The 20,500-nt window shown below is 40.0% G+C and overlaps 1 protein-coding gene across 2 annotated transcripts in view; it reads right to left on the bottom strand.

Moving 5' to 3' along the window:
• arap2 (ArfGAP with RhoGAP domain, ankyrin repeat and PH domain 2) overlaps positions 1-20,500 on the bottom strand; it is a 221,349-nt gene that overhangs the window by 92,689 nt on the left and 108,160 nt on the right. For both annotated transcript variants that reach the window (XM_051944258.1, XM_022200496.2), the window contains exons 11-13: positions 15,000-15,199; positions 9,295-9,380; positions 7,816-7,998 (exon numbers count right to left, since the gene is read on the bottom strand). In XM_051944258.1, coding sequence (XP_051800218.1) covers positions 7,816-7,998; positions 9,295-9,380; positions 15,000-15,199 — 469 coding nt within the window. The remainder of the gene's footprint in view (positions 1-7,815; positions 7,999-9,294; positions 9,381-14,999; positions 15,200-20,500) is intronic.

Here is a 20,500-nt window from a genome sequence, read left to right on the forward strand (position 1 = left end):
TAACTTAACATAAATTAAAGGTGCAACATTTTTAACACAAATACATCATTAATATAGCAGTAAACAGCTATCTGCTATGTACAGATTTAGTGAAGTAAGTGTGACTTCATTCCTTGGCAGAGAAGTAAGTCACACTCGCTCTGTGTGCGCTGTAATCCGAGCTTTTCTCTTCTGTATTTTGGCTGCCAGTCAAGCGAAAGTGCGGTCCAGCGTTCGGCTGATGCCCCCCCAAAAACAAAGACTTTTAAAACAAAGTACGACATTTATGCCATTTGCCTGATTTTTAGGAGCCTGTTTCATTTCAGTTCAGTGTTTTTAAGCTCTCCTTTGCTCTTCCATGTGTTTTATTCTCGGGGTTTCCTGTTAGCCACATCAGTCCTCTCCATGCTATGTCTTGAGCAGGCCATTCATGGTTCCACTCCAGTTTAACAAACCCCGAAAACAGAAGCCCAGAGAGTGAAACCGACAAGTGGAGAAAGGAGAAACAGGTAAATTGGAGTTGACAAAAGATCCTACGACTGTTCAGTTTTACAATGCAAGAGTATGCTAATAGTCAAGGCTGGATTGTTTTTTGTTGGCTCTCCTTTGTGGTTGTGTTTTGGTCTAAGATGCTGGTGCTTTAGCGACATCCAGTGGTTCTGAATGTTGCACAGACAACCTTTAAAAGAGACTTTCATGAAGCCCAAATACTGAATTTAAAACAATCAGAATAGCAAAGCTGAGATGTTCTGCAGCTACATCCTATTGGATCCTCTAATTTGCAGAACTTCATAAAGTCATCTTCAGCCTGTTCCAGTAAACGCCCTCATCTTTCAAACCCCATTTTTCTTCAACACGGGTTGTTTGCTAAATATCTGAAGCCTCAAGCGTAAGTCAAGACAATTTCATTATATCAAATCGTAATATAAAACCAGACCTTTCTGTGTAAAATTGGTAGTGTGCTGCTTTAAGAACAGAAGATTGTGGTCTTCACTGTTAATACACAGTTTCCCAGTAGCAATTATTTGAGCTCACTGTAATTATTTTGCATAATCGTTTCCGTTTAACTCAAACAGCTGGATGGGACCAGCACAAATGTCACGTTCCAGTCTCTACATCCACATTATTTTTTCCCATCTGAGCTCCCTTCATCTGCAGCGGTTTAATGGCACCAGCTGTTCATCTCGAGGCGCTTAACAATTCGACTTCATGGAGGACTTATTGACATTAACATGATGGACACAGTTGCAAGCCAAACACCACAGACCCCCACGGAGCATATATTTTCAGAATCAGAGTCTGCTTTATTTGTCCAGTATGTGTACATGTAGAAGTAATTAAACATTGGTGTTTTCTTTGCTCTCAAAGTACTTACATCCAAAAAAGCACACTTGCATTTAAACAAGGGCACAAGGTAAATGAAGATCTGTTTGGCTACTATGTCTAACATACACTACTGCTCAAAAGCTTGAGTCACTTAGAAATGTTCTTATTTTTGAAAGCAAAGCAGTTTTTTCAATGAGGATAACATTGTAGCGGCTTCCACAGTGACGTTCAAAATAATACACAAGAGTCTGGACTTCTGTTTCGTTAACTGCTTTAGTGAAAACAAGCGAACAGCAACTTCAGCTCATTGCACAGTATAACTTCCTACTAGCATAAACTAAACTGTTGACTCCCAACATTCCTTGCTTGAACCTGAGCATCATGGGTAATGGAGTCCCAAAGTTCAACTGACTCACTACTTATGTGAATACTAAAATAAAGTGCATTCTTTAACTGTGTTATATTAATTATCAACTCTGTAAATAAACATAACTTTATCAAATAAAGTCATAAACATTAAATTCATCAAATACAGTCTAGACATGTGGTAAATGACTATTCTAGCTGGAAATGGCTGGTTTTAAATGGAAACCCTACAGAGGGCTACAGAAGCCAATTTCCAGCAACCATCACTCCTGTGTTCTAATGCTACATTGTGTTAGCTAATCTTGTTGAAACGTTTATTGATGATTAAAAAAAAACTTGTGCAATTATGCTAGCACATGAACGAAAGTGTGAGTTTTCATGAATAAACTGAAATTCCTTTGACTCCAAACTTTTGAACAGCAGAGTATGTATAGAAGAACATTTTCAAAGTGAACCAAAATTCTGTGCTAAAATCAAAACAAACCAAAGCTTATTATAAAAACAATCTGCAGCACTATCTTTAAAGCTGGAACAGGCATAATTTGTCAGCAACTTCCATGTTACCTCTCCAGTCTTTTGTGATTCAAGTGGTCTGAGAGGAAACTAGGCAGGACTTTACCTGAATTGGGTGAAATAGCATAAATAACAAAAATTGCAGTAAGCGTGTGATGCCTCATGTTAACATTTTTAGCTTGACTAGCGTAGCATGTTTGAATCATCTGGTGGGAGTGGCTGAAACACAGGGGAGGGAAGAGCTGCAGAAGGAGGGCTGAATCTTTTCAAAATCTGTTGTGTTTTGTTCTTCTTGGTTAATTAATTAAGTTAATTATTTGACAAGTCATTGGCAACTAAAATTTTGTGATCCTAACAGCTCCATTCCAGGTTTAAAATATTCTACCTATCTACCGACCCATCTATCTATCTAAATGCCCCCAGAGAGGAAGCCTGGGACAAGTGAAAAACCACCACAGCAGACTATGATAGGCTGAGACACCTGTCACTCAAAGACATCCCAAACGCTGGTGCATAATGTTTAAGATCTCTTTAATGGAAGAAGATCTTTTAAAACTTTCACTGAGAGATAAGAGAAAGAGAGTTGATACTAACTTCTTGTGAGTCTCGCTTCTTCTGCCTGTCTCCTTCTGTAAAGTCTGTTTAAAAGGAACTTTCACCTTGATCTATACACAGCCTGAATGTTCTTTAGTGCCAGCATCCAGCGGACAGGAGAAGTACTGCTGTGTGAGGCACCTCTGCATTAACTTCAGGCATTGAGGATGGATCTGGGGCCTATTAAACAAACTTTTGATTCCACATTTACAACTAATGGTGAGCTCTTGCTTTAGTAATTGCAAAGAGCTTACTCATACAGCATGTCTAGCCATGCAGACGTGCTTTGTTTAAATGACTTACCTGGTCATAGCTAAGAGAAGCAAGATAAAAAGGCTAGAAGAGCACAGTCTGACCGAAGAAAATATTTTCTTTGTCTGTCTGTCTCTTTCTATCGCTCCAGTCAATTGATGTGGCATCATGCACGATGACCCGCAACAAAGTGGATCAGCGGAGGAGTCGAGTGGCAAATAGCAGAATTTCAACGGACAACCTCTCCTTTCATCAGGCTTGGGCCGAGTCAGTAGGCTGCATCGATTTGCCACAAACAAGCAATATCCGTCTGAAAGTGAGGCACGGTGAGACTGTGCATATACACACAACTACCTGTCTATATAACCTGCACACCTCTACAAAGGGCCAGCACTGAGATAAAGATGTCTCGTGTCCCAAGCAGAGACATCCATTACTGTTTACCTCTGTGCTCGGTTTCTTCATAAACATCAAGTGAAAATTAATCTGCAGAAAGGCATCTTTAGTTTATTCTCTCTTTGTCTTTTCCTCTCTCGCACACAAGATGGGGGTCAGATTATGGCAAAATAGTCCCATGCAACCTGGCCTTATTTCGCATCGTCTCTGGAAATGACCTTCCATGTCATAGCAATTACTGTAGCCACAAGAGGCTTTGTGTGAGTGTGTGTGTGTGTGTGAGAGGGTGTGTAATGATATAAGAAGGTCCTTTGACACCTCCCTCTCTAGGTCGCGTGGTCTGCGGAGACTCCGTGGAGGTCACTGGGATATGAGCTTCTAATGGGGAACATGGGAGTAAGAAGCACAGAGAGTGGGATGGAGAGGGCACGAAATGAAGAAAAAAAAGAAAGACGCTGAATAGAAACATCCCCACACAATAAGCACAATGCGGTTGAGATTCTGTAAGGACACGCTGACGCAGTGTCGCATTAATCACTTCGCCATCTTGTCTTTCATTAGTTGAGACGACACTTCAAACGATAACGATTTACCGTATGCAGTGAGTGAGTTTCATGACCCTTGAGCCCATAAAATCTGTTAGAATGCCATCAGATGATTTCAAAATTGCATGAATGTCAACGAGGAAATTGCCAGTCTTTGTTCCACAGAGGATCCCCGAAGGAATAGGTTTTATATAACTTTTATTTTTTCATATTAATTCTTCTGTTACAGTAAGCAAATGTGACACAAAACTGGAACGTGTCCAATGAGATTAGACTCAGTGTGTCCTTGCTTATGTTAAAAATACTTTGTGTGTCTTTTTTCATACATTGCTTGTGATTAATTACTCCGCCAAGGAACAACGGTGTTATGTGAAAATCGGCGTACGCTTGTCTGTCTGTCTGTCTGTTAGCAACATTACTCAAAAACAGACGAACAGATTTGGATGAAATTTTCGGGGAAGGTCAAAAATTACACAAGGACCAACTGGTTAGATTTTGGCAGTGATGCGGTTTATAGTCTGGATCCACAGATTTGTTACAGATTTCTGTATCATCGCGAGATAACATCACAGTGTCAGCGTAACTATGACAAGTGAATATTACGCCAGCTGACTGCTGATGATCATATGATTACGATCCTACTACAAATCCACCACTACGGACTTATCAGGTGGGGGTGTTTCTGAGTCCCATTAATTCCCACCGCCGCCTACATATTTAGGTCACATGATTCAGTATTTGTGCATAACGCAAACATGCATAAGACACACCTCTATACTAAATGGCCACATTTTACATTGACGTAATTTCTGCCACAAATTTTTTCAAGATTTCAGATGTCGGAAATGACAACGATTGAAGAGCCTTGGAGGAGTTCTGCGCTCTCTTCGGGCTTTTATTGCTACTTTATGTGAAGATAAGTTGAATTATTTTGATGAAGGGTTTCAATTTTAGCACACACATAACCTTGTGTGTATATTGGCTCTACTGCGCATTGATCTCTATCAGATCTGTTGAGCCCATTTATACAAGGCAGACCAGACAGCAATAAAGCAAACACAACCACCCACTTCCACCTTCTCCCTCCCTCCCTACTTCTTCTTCTTCTTCTTCTTCTTCTCTCCCTTTATTTTTATCATGCACACACACACACACACTTCTGCACCGGCCAGACCCTTTTAGGCAGCCACACTCTCTGCGTCTGTCACACTTCCTCTCCTACACCACCCTGTAAAAAACTCCCACTAGAACAGCAAATTCACACATCCCAAGTAGAGCAGCACACATGTTCACACGCATGTACCCAACCACACACTCGCTTACACACACACACACACACACACGCAAAAGCCAGCAAAGCCGCAATAAAACCAACCCAAGCGTTTCTGTTGTGGATCCTAATCCACTTTTCCACTTAGCTAGCTAGTATATCTCTTCCTTACTTTCTCACCTCATTCCCTCTCTCCGTCTTACATTTCCATTCCTCTCTTTCCACACAGGAAAACAATACAATTGGCCTGATCTACGTAAACGCTGAGGCAGGCGGAAACTTCTTCGCCGCTTTGTGCTTTTAAGACTCTGTTTTTAAAGGGAAGCCAAAGAGGCAGGACCCTGTTTGCAGCAACAATAAACTCTAAAGCTGGAGGCCTCAATGCCAACATGCCTATACTTGAGATCGATAAAACTTCCCCTTTGGCATCTTTAAGCTTAAAGTGCAGATTTGCTGACGGTCAGGAGGTCAGGAAAATGTGGGCTTTTCGGGTACATTGGATTTAGCTGAAGGTGTGCAACAAGGACCATTTCTCTTGAAGGTACAGATGAAGGCTGTACCATTCAAATGTTTGGGGTCAACCAGGCAATTTCATGTTTTCCATGAAATTCACACTTTTAATCATATGCTAACATAATTGCACAAGGGTTTTCCAATCATCAATTAGTCTTTCAACACCATTAGCTAACACAATGTAGCATTAGAACACAGGAGTGATGGTTGCTGGAAATGTTCCTCTGTACCCCTATGGAGATAATCCATTAAAAATCAGCCGTTTACAGGTAGAAGAGTCATTCACCAAATTAACAATGTCTAGACTGTATTTCTGATTCATTTAATGTTATCTTCATTTTCTTTTTTCTTTAAAAAAAAACTTTTTCTTTAAAAAGTAAAGACATTGCTAAATGACTTAGCAATGTGTGGCTAAGTAACCAAACTTTTGAACAGTAGTGTATATGTTTAGGGAACTTGTGTTACTTTTTCCTCTAAAGATTAGTTAAAATTAGACCAAGATTAGGCTATATATATATATATATATATATATATATATATATATAAAGTGATAAGTGATTTTGCACAAAGGTCTACTCAGTTTTGTTGTGTGCTGTATTTGAAAGATGCAGCTAGAAGAACATTAACACCACTAACTCTGCCAAAGAACACAAACTCCTGATGTTATTGTCTAAAAAACAATGCATCTGAACAATATCAGAGCATCAAAGTTAAAAGAAAGGCAGTGGAACAATGGCACAGCAAACAATAACTGGCATATGGAACATTACATTTCTTGTTGCTAGCTAGCAAGAAAAGACATTTGGCTATTCAGCAGTGGGTCCTACAAAAAGTAGATAGTCTGACACTCCAATCAGGTATCAACACAGACATTTGTGCACACAGTGGACAAATCTAATGGATGCTTTATCTGAAATGCACTACAGGCAGAGAGTGCAGTACTGCAGAATGAAACCACCCTCTGACACAAGCCAGCAGACTGATGTAGGTTGTATGTACGAGTTGTCACTTAAAGACAAAGTCAACAAAAACATTAATGTTCAGGATATGGCTGTGTGCTGAGGACTAGGGAAGGAGTCATCTGTGGATCTACTGTATCTGCACCACATCTGCTCAGCTAAGAAAAGCAGGGAAGTTCCAGAAAAGCGCATACAGTATGCAGCTGTTGTGAGAAAGCAAACAAGTTGGTAAGAGAAATCAAAGGCAAGTTTTTTTTCTCCCTTGGTAACTCCTGATCAGTAGTATTTATTCAGTTTTTTTCACTTTCACTGCAAGTGTAAGAGACTATTTAAAGTAGGGAAATAAAAAAGTCTGACCACAGATAGATAAACATTGCTGACCACACATGCATCACGAGTTTCTGACCTAAATATAGCCCCTTTTTTTTCTTTTTCATAAAGGTTGCCTTGGTAGCCACATACCCAGCAACACTTCCATGTCACTTTCAACAATGAAGAAGTCTACATTGGATGCCACTGCATTAACGGATAGGCATGCACAAGCAATAGTTCTTGGAGTTGTGTGAAGGCTTTTTCCAAACATCAGCGAGAGCAAAACAAGACAATTGCAACAAATTCACTTTTCGCTACAATCCGCCACCTACTACGAACTGAAACATCCATGAAAATGTAGTTTTACTCCGATCAAGACGGAGAAAGACGGATCCGATTAATCACCAACAATGAATGCAATTTCGGAGTTTATTTTGGGGGACAAAATGGTAACAGGAGCTAAAGTTCAGTTTGTTGCTTCTATCTGCTTGTAGCAGTCTTTCCTCTGAGTTTTTTTTAAAAACCAGGAGTATCAAACAGCAACAAGACCCCTATAAGCACCTCCAAAGCCAGAGAGTTGTCGTCTTAAAATGCTTAAAACTCAGACGAATGCTTTGCACTACATGTGATGTGAACAAACTAACTAATTTGAAAAGCAAAGAAGACCGGGGCAGCTCCGACATGATCTGAACAAGCACACCACCATGCTAGCGAAACACCTCGAAACGATTTCTACAGCATCAGTTTCAGTGCCGTTTCTTCTGCTCAAGTATCCCCATGACATCTGTACCTGGTTGAGCTGCTCCAGGTCTTGAATGTCCTCCAGGACCCGCCGGTACTTCCTCTCCCTGTACTTCCTGCGGATGAACGTGGCGCGCTGTTCTGCGGAGGCGCCGCTGTGGAGATCCTCCTCCAGAGGGAGATTAGCAGCCCAGAAACTGTTGGCATTCCTGTTCCCCACCTTAAGGAAGAGCTGGAGGGTTGGAAAACACGTGCAAAGGACACATTCAAGTGAGAATTATGTGACGAGTAATTACCATTATTTGCAACCAACATCTGCGCAAGCCCAAACAACAGAACATCTTGATTTAATGAACACAATTAAGTCACCACAGCGGTTATTTTCTTGAGGTAATACATCAAAACACTTTGACAAATTCATCATCCCTTCATTATGATGAAATTCATCATAGGCAAAATAGTTAGCACATTGGTAAGAAGGCTGTGGGGAAATACATTAAAATGTAGGGTTTGGACTTGGGAAAATTCATTACTGGGGAAAAATAAAGGGTCATTCCAGAACTGGAGGACATTTGGGCTTCAACATTTTGAAAAATAAACCTCCTCTTTTCCAATTTTCTGCTCCATATTCATCAATAATAGGTAATAAACTATCCAAAGCTTGATTAGCTCAGCGTACACATCAATGGTACCATTTTTATTCCATGTTTTATGTGTTGTTTGCTAACTCTACTCTAATCACAGTAACAGGGTTGCTAATCCATGCTAATGTTAGCTTTTTCTCAGCAGCAGAAGCTAGATATTTAGCTAGCTGTTACTGCTGACCAAGAGGACAAACTTACTGATGGAAAAAAAGTCAAGATAAAAGAAAAGAATTTGTCTTATCCTGATAATATGAGGTAGAGTGAGGCACTCAACCAAGGCTGACAAGGTTACGAAAATATGAAAAAGAGCGGAAAAGACGTAGCTTTGCTCTACCTCTTCTTTTGGAAAACTGTTTGATGATGTAAATTCCAGTATATCATGCGATTCATTATTTTCTTCTTCTATCAGCTAAAAAGGTTATGCTAACAGGGTTGGAGTCATGTTGTGAGACACAAATTTCACGCATAATTATTTTTAAAAAATATTATGTTGAGTAAAAAAAAATGTTCCCACAATTACAAGAGACATCAATGAAAAAAAAAATAATACCAATAAAATAAATGAGATTTAAATTTAATTTTAACTGTTTTATTTGAGATTCAAGTTGGTCATCGGGGGGTAGGACAAGAGAAAAACAGCATTTTAGGAGGAACTCCAGGCTAATTTGGTATTTTTAAAAATATTTTCAAACATTCTTTTCTCCTACTTTTTTAGTTTTGGTCTCGGAACAAGTACATTTACACAACAACTGCATGTTTTAGTATTTTGTAGATGGATTATTTGAAATTTGATGGGTGGGACATAAAATGCCCTCCAATTCTGGAGTGACCTGAATATTGTTTCTTGAGGACAAAGATGCGAGTTGCACACACATCATATTTACCTCCACTAGCTCGTTGCTCCAGATACTGCTGTCATACTTCAAACTCCGCACTTTGGAAATACTGGGGCCGAGGGAGCGGTGCTGTCCTGGCAAACAGGAAGACACAGTCGTCAATAAGAGCTCACAGTCACACAAACAGACATCTGCTCATAGATTCATACAACCCTCTGGTTTATGGAATGTTTCTCGATTAAATATATATTCAAAAATGCACGGCTGTCAGGCTATGCTTTAGTTCCTGAACAGTTGACATGAAAAAAAAAACAAAAATTCCGGCGCACATATGCGCACACCAATCTCCACTCAGTGCACAAAGACACAACAAATGTCAGCGATGGAATAAACAATAAACAGGCAGTTACAAGACGGAGAAACAGAGCATGACTGCGAGCTCGTTCTCTCACTCACAACAGACATATTTAGTCCCCTCAGCTCTCCTAATTGGAAATGAAAGCAGAGAACGAGGGCCATTAATTGCTAATGAATCATGAGTAATTCATTGTGTTTGCTGGTCGGCCTGTTTATTTGGGTGAACGAGAGGCTTCTGGGGTTGCTTATGGCCAAAGACAGAGCATACATGCATAATACATGAGACCGAAACGCGGCGTATGTGTGAATGTGAATTATTGTCCTGTGTGTAATGGCGGATAATTTTAGATTTAGATTTGGCATGATCTCATTACTGTCTTCTATTCTCAAGTAGAGCAGCTGTGAATGAAAATGAGGGGCTATGAGCTGTGAAAGGCCATCTTGACACAGTTCTAGAGAACACAGAGGAGAGAAACCTTTGAAATATTTTCCACTTATGATGTTAAAAAAAAAAGAAGCTCTCTAGGACTTAATTATTGATAACTAGACGGTACTTACAATACTTACTTTTGGAATACAGGTGTTAAATCATGTCTATAATGAGCAGAGGAAAAACTTAAAACATCTAGGATGAAGAGGTTTTTATTTTGTCGCCGCTCCGTTTTAATGCAATCACACATAATTGGTTTAAACCCTCGAACAACCTGGTTGCAGAAAACTTTACAAAGAATAATACGCGGTCCCATTATAAAGCTGTGAGGTATTCACAAGCATCAGGAGTTGCGGTGGCTTTTTGAATCTGACACCAGGACGCACTAACTGACAGGTCTAATTGCTCCCAGACTGGATTCTGAATCTGATATGCCAAGCCATGTTCCTTTGTGGTCAGGCTTGATGTGATCAGTTGGTGAATGCATTAAGTACAAAGGGCAGTGCCACCCTTCCTGTCACAACAGCTCCCAACCTGTATCTTTTTTTTTTTTCCATGGGTAATCAGAAAGCATTGTAATTCTCCAGTGCCATTGCTATGTTACATACTTGCTATGTTATGCTACTGTAGCTGAAAATGAGAAAGATTAAACGCGTTAGGCTATAGCAAACTCTTCAGATTTTAAAGATCAGTTGAGTTTTGCATTGATTCAATCAGCTCAGTACAAACACAAATCCGGGGTTATTTGGAGATTTTTGTTTTCTGCTAAACAAAAGTGTTTCACCTTAGCCCGGAGAGACCTCAAATAAAAATGATTCCCTTCTCTTCCCAAGATTAATTTAAATATTTTTCAGGAAAACTACCCATTAAAGTGGCAAGTGTGGATGCTACAGTGTGTTTAAATCCGATTTGTCCAATCCCAAACGTCACACTGAAAATACAGGAATAATAACGGCCTTTGAGATCGCACATCTTGCAGGCCAAAGAGCAAGATTCTGTCCCTTTTGCCCGTGAAGGAGTGAAAATGTTTCCCTCTGGGTGCCTGCTGCAGTGCTACAGCCACGCTCCATCCACTGAGCCACACAACACCACAGGACCATTTTCACTTGTGTAAGGGTAATGAAGCTGAAAAAAAAAAGTGTGCATGTGCCACCGGGTACACAGGGAGATCTTCCCATATAAATAGCCCGCTGTAGATGTCTTCATCTTTCCTGTGGAATCAAAACAACGCACAAAAGGGCACTCCCATCACGGCAGCTTTCGCAAAAAATAAATAAATAAATTGCTCAATCCACCGAGGATTTCGCTCTCAATTAAAAACTTTCCCAGTGACTCCGCGACAATTCACGGAGCACTTTTCCAACCCTCTGTACTTGTGTGGCATTCCCCCTCCCCCACCCTCACTCAATGACAAGTCAGAGAGAAATAGAGCAAGACAATGAGCGCTGCATTTTGTGTTACCATGGCAGCTGTTGCCAACAGACATGTCTACAAGTTGCATCCTGGCTGAAAGAAGTTTATTGCAATTACATGAGTAGAGAGCAGCCTTAAGGACTTTGAAGACATGTCATTTCCTCTGGTGGCTACGCTGGATGGTGGGAGAAAGGGCAAAAATAGCAGTGTAGATGGAGAGATGAGTTCAGTTATTGGAGAAGCAAAATAAAAAAAAGAGGATGGGTTTCATCATGTAATGCTTTTTTCATGTCAAAGAAAAGTAACGAGTCAAATATGGGAGAATTTTCCATGAATGTGGCTAGACTGTTAAAGCTGCACTGTTAAACAATTCAAAATTAGCACCTAGCTGTGCTGTTCTGCTTTAAAACGGGGGCTGTTTTAGCTTCTTTCTGCTCATGTTTAGGCTGCAACAGAGTAGATTTCAACAGTAAAGAGCTCTGATTCACCCATTGTATGCCACCTGCACAGAACCACATAGTAGACAAAGTTGGCAGCTCACTACAGTTGAGCATTTAGCCGCTAAAAACAAAGACACTTGACCCATGAGTTGGTGGGTGCCACAAAATAGGACTAAAACAGTTCATTTAAACTCAAGATCTACCTTTTTAGTCAGGCTTTTGATTGATTTGACTGATTTTATTTATTTATTGCTCATCTTACAACTCATTACTCCACCCAGGAATGTGGCAGAAATCCATTTTTTAGTAATGTTGCTGACAGACAGATAGTCACATAACTCCGCCATTCCTTGGCAGAGTAATGAGGTCCACTTGTGACAACAACAGCTCAAACTATATTTCAACATTAAGATTTTAATTGCAAACTACACATGGCTATTTTGTAGAATGTCTCCCTTCCATCCGTATTTTTGTATTCAGTCATATCACACCTATTAATATTAAAAAAAACAAAACAATTAAACCAACACTTATTATTTACTTACCACTAACAATAATGGACATGAACAATCCCTTCGTCTACACAAACACAGACAAAATATCACAGGATGAAACAGTTCTGCACCAAAGCACGGTTACACAATATTCAAATTTATTCCGTCTTGGCACAAAAAGAGAAAAGCCAATCTGGGATCATTTTACCATTAGCCTTCTCATTACTTCTTTCCGCTTTCTCTTGTTCAGCATTTCTCTTTATTGTCCGTGACAATAAAGCGTAAGAGCGCTAATTAAAAGCATGAGCAGTCATTGATATTCCAAATGGACCCCGGTCTAATTTCAGGAGAGCAGAGTGCGAGGACGGCTTTCTCATCACAAATATTCACCTTCTCGGTCTCAGCGTGTCGACAAAATGTAATATTAAACACCCCTGAAATCATTTAAGGGCGCTTGAAAATGTTGGATATCTGATTCGCACCAATTACATCGTCTTTGCAGAGGTGGGGAAATGCATTAAACGGCATGGTAGATATGTGCAGAGGGAGTTTACAAGAGCATGCCAAGAAAAAAAAAGAAAAAAAAAAAAAGACGACACACCGACCAGATATCCCTCCACAACAAGCATAGCTGCTGCGCCTCTCTAATCATGTTTAGTGGGTCAAGAAGCAGTTCGGGATCCCCCAAGTTCTCGCCTGTGGCTTAATCTTTGTTGTCATTTCATCTGAGCCATCCAGTATTGCCAAATAGATTAAAGAGTCCAGAGGCCAGACGCCAACTCCCATAAGTGGCTTATCACCTGAGATCTTATTCTGAAAGAGCCTCTGGGTCAGAGTACATACTCACACAGGCACAAACATCAGACCACACATACAGACAGAGGAACTGGGCACTAACATGCATGGCTTTGTAATTTAGCATGTCTTTGTTCCTAACTTTTTACATGCAGTGTGGTATTTATTTTGGTTTCTCTCTATAAACTGTGAGAAACAGAAGAGTCTTAGTCATGTACGATATGAGCAAGACAGCAAGATGTTAGCATTTCCAGTTAGCTTCCTTTGCTACATATGATAGCACCAACTTCTTATCTTTTTTGCTGGTTTCATATGACTGTGAGCCAAGAATGTGTCTCCTTTTCTCATTGTCTGGAAGATTTAAAAGTCTGCATTTAAGAACCATTCAAGAAGAGCAACTCGCCCACAGGTTTATTTCTTTTCTAGAGCTGCTTCTGCTAACTCTAAAACATCTAAGCCAAGCACGAAAGCACACCAAATGTTCTGCTGTTGGCTGCAAGGGTGAACACAAGAGTCTCCATGCACTCCCAGTATCTATGTGGGTAACATTAGCATTAGCATTCATTACAAGCCCACAGGTCAAAGCATTGAGGAAACTAGAACAGCTGAGGGAGAAAACTTTACGATCAAAATGAAATCTACAAACAATGATTGTGTCAGTGCTGCCAGTTGTGCTTTAGTGCAACTCAGCCAGTGATCATGTCGTTTTTCTCCTAGACATACTGCATTTTAATACAGATGACATTCCAAAAAAAAGCTGCTCTCACTTACATCATTTTCTGTGTCTGTTGTCAGACAACTAAAGCAGTATGAAATCAGGAAATTGGGCAGCTCAGTCGACTCCAGAGGTTCAGGCACTGAAGCAGCCGGTTTAGAACAGGGCTAAATTAAACCTGGCGATATTCAATCATATTAAAATAAACCACCTTTGCAATATTTCGAACTGAAAAATTCAAAGACTCAATCCAGAGACATGTGAGACTTCGATTCATTTGCTGAAAAGTAACAGAAAATGTGACCCAATGGAAAAAAAATGCATCTAATTAGAGGCTATGCAATTAATTAATCTCGATTAATCACATTTTTGTCTTGACACAATAAGCAAAGTTTTCCAATTCAAATAAATTTCGGTTGACGACCGCATTGATGAATGGACATATACATGGATTTAAACAACAAAAATGTTTGTTTCATTCATGTTTACCTGCGCATTTTTCATCTGTCTACTACATTCACAGATTATTGCGAACTCAAAGTGCAATTATAGCGATTATATTCAACATTTTAAGACATTTTGCAAACTCAAGCCCTCTCAATGTCTTGAAAAGTGGTCAATTATGGGATGAATACACTGTTTGCTGGTGCCAGGACTGTTGTAGGTAACGTTAGCTCTGGTGCTCGCAGCAAAATGTTCTGCATTGAGGCGATACCGTCGGCTTAAAGTGCTGCAGTGATAAGAATTTGCACACAACCACGCTTTTATCCAAGCTGCCATCGAGAGGATTTGTAAAGACAACTTTCCGCCCAACAAGCTCAATGCGGTCTTCCTTCACTGTTCACCAAACTTTCTAGTGTGCTGACATCACAAACTGCGTCCTGTGTATCTTTAGGAGCATTACCATCACCTACCAGGCTGAAGTGTTCATCAGTGTTACCGGTGTGCTACAAATTAGGGAACTGAGAAAGGTACGATTAAATGAGATATTTTTTCTGTAATAAATTCATTAAGGAGGGTGTTCAGTGCCATACTATCTGTACTTTATCAGCATGTATACCCGCATATTCCATCTGAAAGTAGAAGAAAGTTAGGAGTGTTTCCCTTACCTGCACATTTCTTGCAGATGACCACGCCCAGATTGACCGACGCCCACTCTGGCTTTGGGGCCCGACAGTCGGCGCAGCTCCGGTTGGCCTCGTTGAACCAGATCTTCTCCGCCACTTCATAGTCGTAGAGCGTCTCGGCGATCGATTCCTGGACCGCTTCAATCCACTCCTTCTTCTCCCGTTCAGAGTCGGCCGTGAAGCTGCAACAATTGATTTTTGTGCCCCGCAAACCCCACCCCAGCACACACCTCACCGTTATTGATTTCATTTGAGAGAGCAATTAAAACAGCACAGTATCGCTTGGTGGGGGTTACGGGAGTGTTTCTGTATTTGGAGAAGTTTTTTTGGGGGTTGCTCGGCGTACACATATGTGTGTGACTGCAATAGATTTGGTGAAATTGATGGGGGGGGAGGGAAGGGGGTGCTGGTAAGTCAATCTATCTCACCATGTACCACTGAAATCAATGAAGTCCTAACGCAGGATATTATTTTTACATTAGACCTGCAAAAAGTTGAGGAAAAAGACGGGAAAAGAGTATTTAAGGCTACATTAAACATGGAACAAGGGCTCTGTACACCTAAAATGAATAAAATAAAAGTGAAGCAACGAGATAAGCTGATAATGATGTCCATTTTAAAATTTTAGCACCTCACATTATAAAGTAGAAAATGAATTTGCTAACATATATCATTTATACTGAGTCAGGTTTACATGCATTGCAATAGCTTGGTAATTACAATGTCATAAAACTGTACTAGAAACAATATAATAACAGAAAAAAGAACTGTTCACACTTTCACATATCTCTGAATCCATCTATGTCTAACAAGTCCTTGCACAAACGCCTTTTTGGCAGACAGCACAGGTTCCTGATGCAGAGGATGATGTAAAAGTGAGTGTGTGTTTTGAAGAAGTTGCTGAAAGTAATGAATATCTCCAGATTAGCTAAATGTAATGCGAAGTCAGTGTAACAAGCAATCTGCACGCACGTGTGTGCTTAAGTGGGAGCGAGCAAGAGACAAAAAGAAAGGCAAGGCAGAATGACAGAGATCGACAGAGATATAAAATTGCGAGGAAACGGAGACGGAGAGCACCCTAGCTTGACTGAAAGAAGCACTTAGAAAGGAGAAATGGGACCACTGGTCTCCATGGCAACCTGGCAACCGGTCTAAAGTAAAGTAAGAAGGAAGACAGGGAGGGAGGGGGAGGCTTTCGCCTGGAGCAGAGGATGTGCACCGGGGCCAGCCATGCCCAAGCAACCCAGCAGAGATCGATAGGTTGATTGGGTTCAGCCGTTCTGTGCCCACCTGTCTCTGCCCAGGGCCCATCTAAAGAGATGACTGCTCACATTGTCTGCTGAACTACAACATGGCCCCTGAAAACCACAGAGGAGCAGAGGGAGGCAGGAGGCAGCACGAGTGTGTGTGAAGGGGCTGCAGAGTTTTTTTAGGTATGAAGTGAAGGCAGGTCTCAGATGGGGCGACGAAATGAACTGCAGCTTTAAGAGCAACAGGTGGGAAAAAGAGCAGGAAAATAAAAAAATATATCTATGAATGGAAATTTGAAGCAAACCCCAGCTAAAACTGCTTTAAATCGTAATCAATAAAAAAGTTATTTTTGCTCAGATATTAAAAATCTATTATGAGTTTCAAGTTATCTCAAATATTGTTCAAATATTCTACTACAGCTGCATGATATTTTTAAAAAAAAGTTGTTTTATTTTTGGTTTTCTATGTTTTGTGATGAAAAAATATAGGAATATTCACTAGATGACTTTAGTAACTTTATTTGGGGAAAAACATTTATAATTTAGAATAGCTGAGATGGTTTTGTAGTGGAGTGAATCTGCATAGAATTTGTTTTTTTTTTTCAAAGCTGAAAATTGTGTGAACCATTTGCAGCCTTTTTAATAGGACCTAACAGCAGCAAAGGCATCCAAAACAGCTTTTGGCTTTGCATGGCTTTTAGATCTGGTTTTGCACATGTCATACGGAGCTTTGTTATGCTGTTTCAAAAGGCAAAAAAAGGTGTGTTGCCTTGTGTAGTGGCAATAATCTAAAAGATACTGCCGACAAAGTGTTTTTTTTTTTGGTCTTTTCTGGAGCCAAAATAGTCCCACAGAACCGAGTAGGGCTGCATGACTATGGCTACAATAATCAGAATTATTTTAACCAATGTTGTGATGGCAATTACAACAATTATTCATTGATTTTGGTGAGTATATAAATATAGCACTGCCTTCACCTTCATGTTGTACCAATGTACAAACCTACATTAAAATAAGACCTAAAATGAGGCTCGTCTTCACCTGAATTCATCTTGTTGTAATCATTTGCTCAACATCTGCTTGTTAATAGACACTACCATTTACCTATATTCTTAAATCTACTGACATGTGGGTTACAGTACAAAGTAGCTAGTTAGCTGTGCACATAGAAGCCTCTAGTCTCCGCGCTTAGTTATTGAAGTCCATTAACCCTTTACGCTTCAGTGCGTCGTAGGTGTACCGCCGGCGGTACACCTACTAATTTGCATAGGAATTTCAAGAATGTCCGACGGCTGCAAACACATTTGTCCGACAAAAACGAATATTCATCCATCCGTTCTCTATACACGGCTTCAACGCACACAGCGCGACTCACATTTCCGGGTTCATTATTACACACAGAAAAAAAGATTCCACAAAAAACGGCCATAATCCAACCTTTTACATCCAGATGACACAAGCCAGTAAACTATTTTATCCAAAACATGTCCTGAAGTCGGTATAAAATCCACGAATCGGTCGTTTTCAAGGAAATGCACCTCGCGATGTGCGTCCAATATTCCCTGTATTTTTCGTAATTTTTTTTATTTAAAAATAGAATATTAGCGATTTTTTGTACTGAAAACGGCTGGAATTGACTGAAGCTTAAAGGGTTAATTCAATTGCAAGTGGCCAAAATCATGATGAAGAATAATATTACTTTAATCGGGCAGCCCTACAGCTGAGGCTGCATTTTCTTTTTTTGCAACAAAATCTTCCGTTTTAGCGTCCCATCTGCTCCTCGCTCATTTTCTCCCTCACATGTGGAGCCTGCATGTCAACAAACTCCCAACCTGAAAATATACTCGGTGTATCCAACAACCCTGAAATCGGAGTCAATGACATTTTACCTTTCAGCCACCCAACCACAAACTACTACAAGTTATTGCACGCTGCTACCAAGTAATTATCTGGAAGGTTATCAAAGCTGAAAGTAATCAAGGAGTGCAATAAACACAGTAATGCGCATATATGAAAATGTCAGACAGCTCAGCTATTTTTATTTTTTGTTCCAGAAATGCACTGACTGCGTAAAAGAATACTTTGACATTTTGGAAAAAACTCTAACTCCCTTTCTTGGTGCAGACTGATATCATTCGCATGTCTGTCTAAAAAGCCAGGAGACAGTTAGCTTAGCATCAAAACAAGAAACAGGGAGTAAGCATGTGAACAAGGGACCATTTTACACGACAAAGGTTTTAGGGTGAAACGCAAAGGTTCTGCTATGTTTCAGTCATCCGTTTACACAGAAACGCCATTTATGTGTACAACCAAATACAGAAACGTTTGAAAATGGCCTCCAAAATGGAATTTTTTCCTCAAGCAAAACAGCCATCATTGCCATGTGAACGAGTAGCCAGAGTTCTCAGTGAGAACACTTATGTCCCGCTCCGCTTTGCGCATTATACTTTCATTCTAGTTGTCATGTACGAACCGGACAACAACAGGAACAATGGTGGACTAACATGTTGGGCTTGTGCTGCTGAGTCGACTGAATTTATTATACGCCTTGAGAAAAATGTGCACTTGTTGCGCCGTTACTGCAATCAGCAAAGACGCATTCAAAATATACGCCAGATAATCAGCCCACTTCTACATCGGCTGCTGTACTTCCTCTGGTCCATGAAGGAACGGGGAGTGGTCATGTGGGGTGAATCTCTACAAAGTTACATCGCCAACTACCTGCCTGGCATGCACACTGCAGCGTTTTCAATCCTTGCAGCGTTCCAATGTAAATGCAGATTTTTTTCACTCCGTTGTCGTGTAAACCCAACAAGGCAAGGTTTTAGGGTGAAACATAGTCGTGTAAATGAGGTCCAGGTGTGGCAAAATCTCTCTTTCTTTCTTTCTAGGCACTATAGTGATTTCCTGGAGTCCTTTCTTTACTGCACACATAATTTGATGTTTTTGCATTTTGGTTTTCCGTCTTCGTGCTACGCTAAGCTAAAAGTCACCAGGGTCTTCGTTGATATTTCACAAAAAAAGTCAGTGTTTTCCAGCTTCTAACCCAACTCTCAGCAAGACGGCAAATAAGCATATTTCTGAAAATGTCTAACAGTTCCATTAAAAAAGGTCCCTCTAATTTTCAGTTTCAAATAACCTATATGACCTTCATGGTCTACTCTCTGAAGTCCACTTCCCATTTACCCAAGGATTTAGTAGGAGTCCCGACTCATGAAAATGTATTTTATTTAAAAAGAAAATGTGTTAATCCACTTTTGCTACATGGTTGCTTGACGTACTTGTAATATACTAAGTTCCTGTGGTTTATATTATGAAAAGTTTTTATTGAACATAATATTTAACTCGAGACCATATTGCTATGTTAATATTCTGACATTCTGAGTCTGAGTATTTAGCAGTCTTTACTACAGTATTGCTTGACTTGACATCCAAGCGACATTTCAACCAGTCATTTCCAATAGCATTTACTACTGTGAGCATGTAGAGTTTTAATGCTTGGATAATCAATATGGCCTCTATGACCTTGATATAAAATCAACCAAGCTGCCTCCCTTCAAAAAAAAAAAAAAAAAAGACAGAATCCATGCAGTTAAATGAAAATTATTCTAATCCAAAGTCATTTTTTTTTTTTACATATAATCCTTAGTCCACTCATCATAACAAAACTGCTATATAATGTCCTTTGTGAGAAAAATGACCCATAACGATGTCATATAACGTGTCATTAGATTTACCGAAGCTTAGGCTTGCAGACTCAAACTTCATAGAAAAACTTCGGAACAAAAGATTTACAAACTGTGATACAGGCTGCGAAAGATGTGAGCATTTACCCAGCACAGAGCCAAACAAAATTATGCTGCTAGCTGATTTATGAGAACTGCTGGATCTGGAGGTTAGGGAGCTTGGCCAAATATTAAAGAGGAAAAATTGTGGTACTTTTGACCACTCTTTTTTCAGTCTGTCTATAAGTGCAATGGAAGTGAAACCCGAGGTATGTGGAAATCTGGAAAAAGCAAGACAAAGACAACAGCTAGAATTACTGCAGTTATCTTCCCTTTCCTGCTGGCAGACGAGCATGGGGATATATGAATGCACTTCATCCATGTTAGCAACACAAGCTTGATTGATAGGCTTGACCAGAAAGATGTCTTCCGGATTTGAAGCAACTAAATGTTTGCCAGCAGAGTCTATCATGAGACTAGTCTGTCTTTCGTTTTTGGTTTCCTTCAG

Source organism: Acanthochromis polyacanthus, chromosome 23 (genome assembly GCF_021347895.1).
Source record: "Acanthochromis polyacanthus isolate Apoly-LR-REF ecotype Palm Island chromosome 23, KAUST_Apoly_ChrSc, whole genome shotgun sequence".
Taxonomy (NCBI): Eukaryota; Metazoa; Chordata; class Actinopteri; family Pomacentridae; genus Acanthochromis; species Acanthochromis polyacanthus.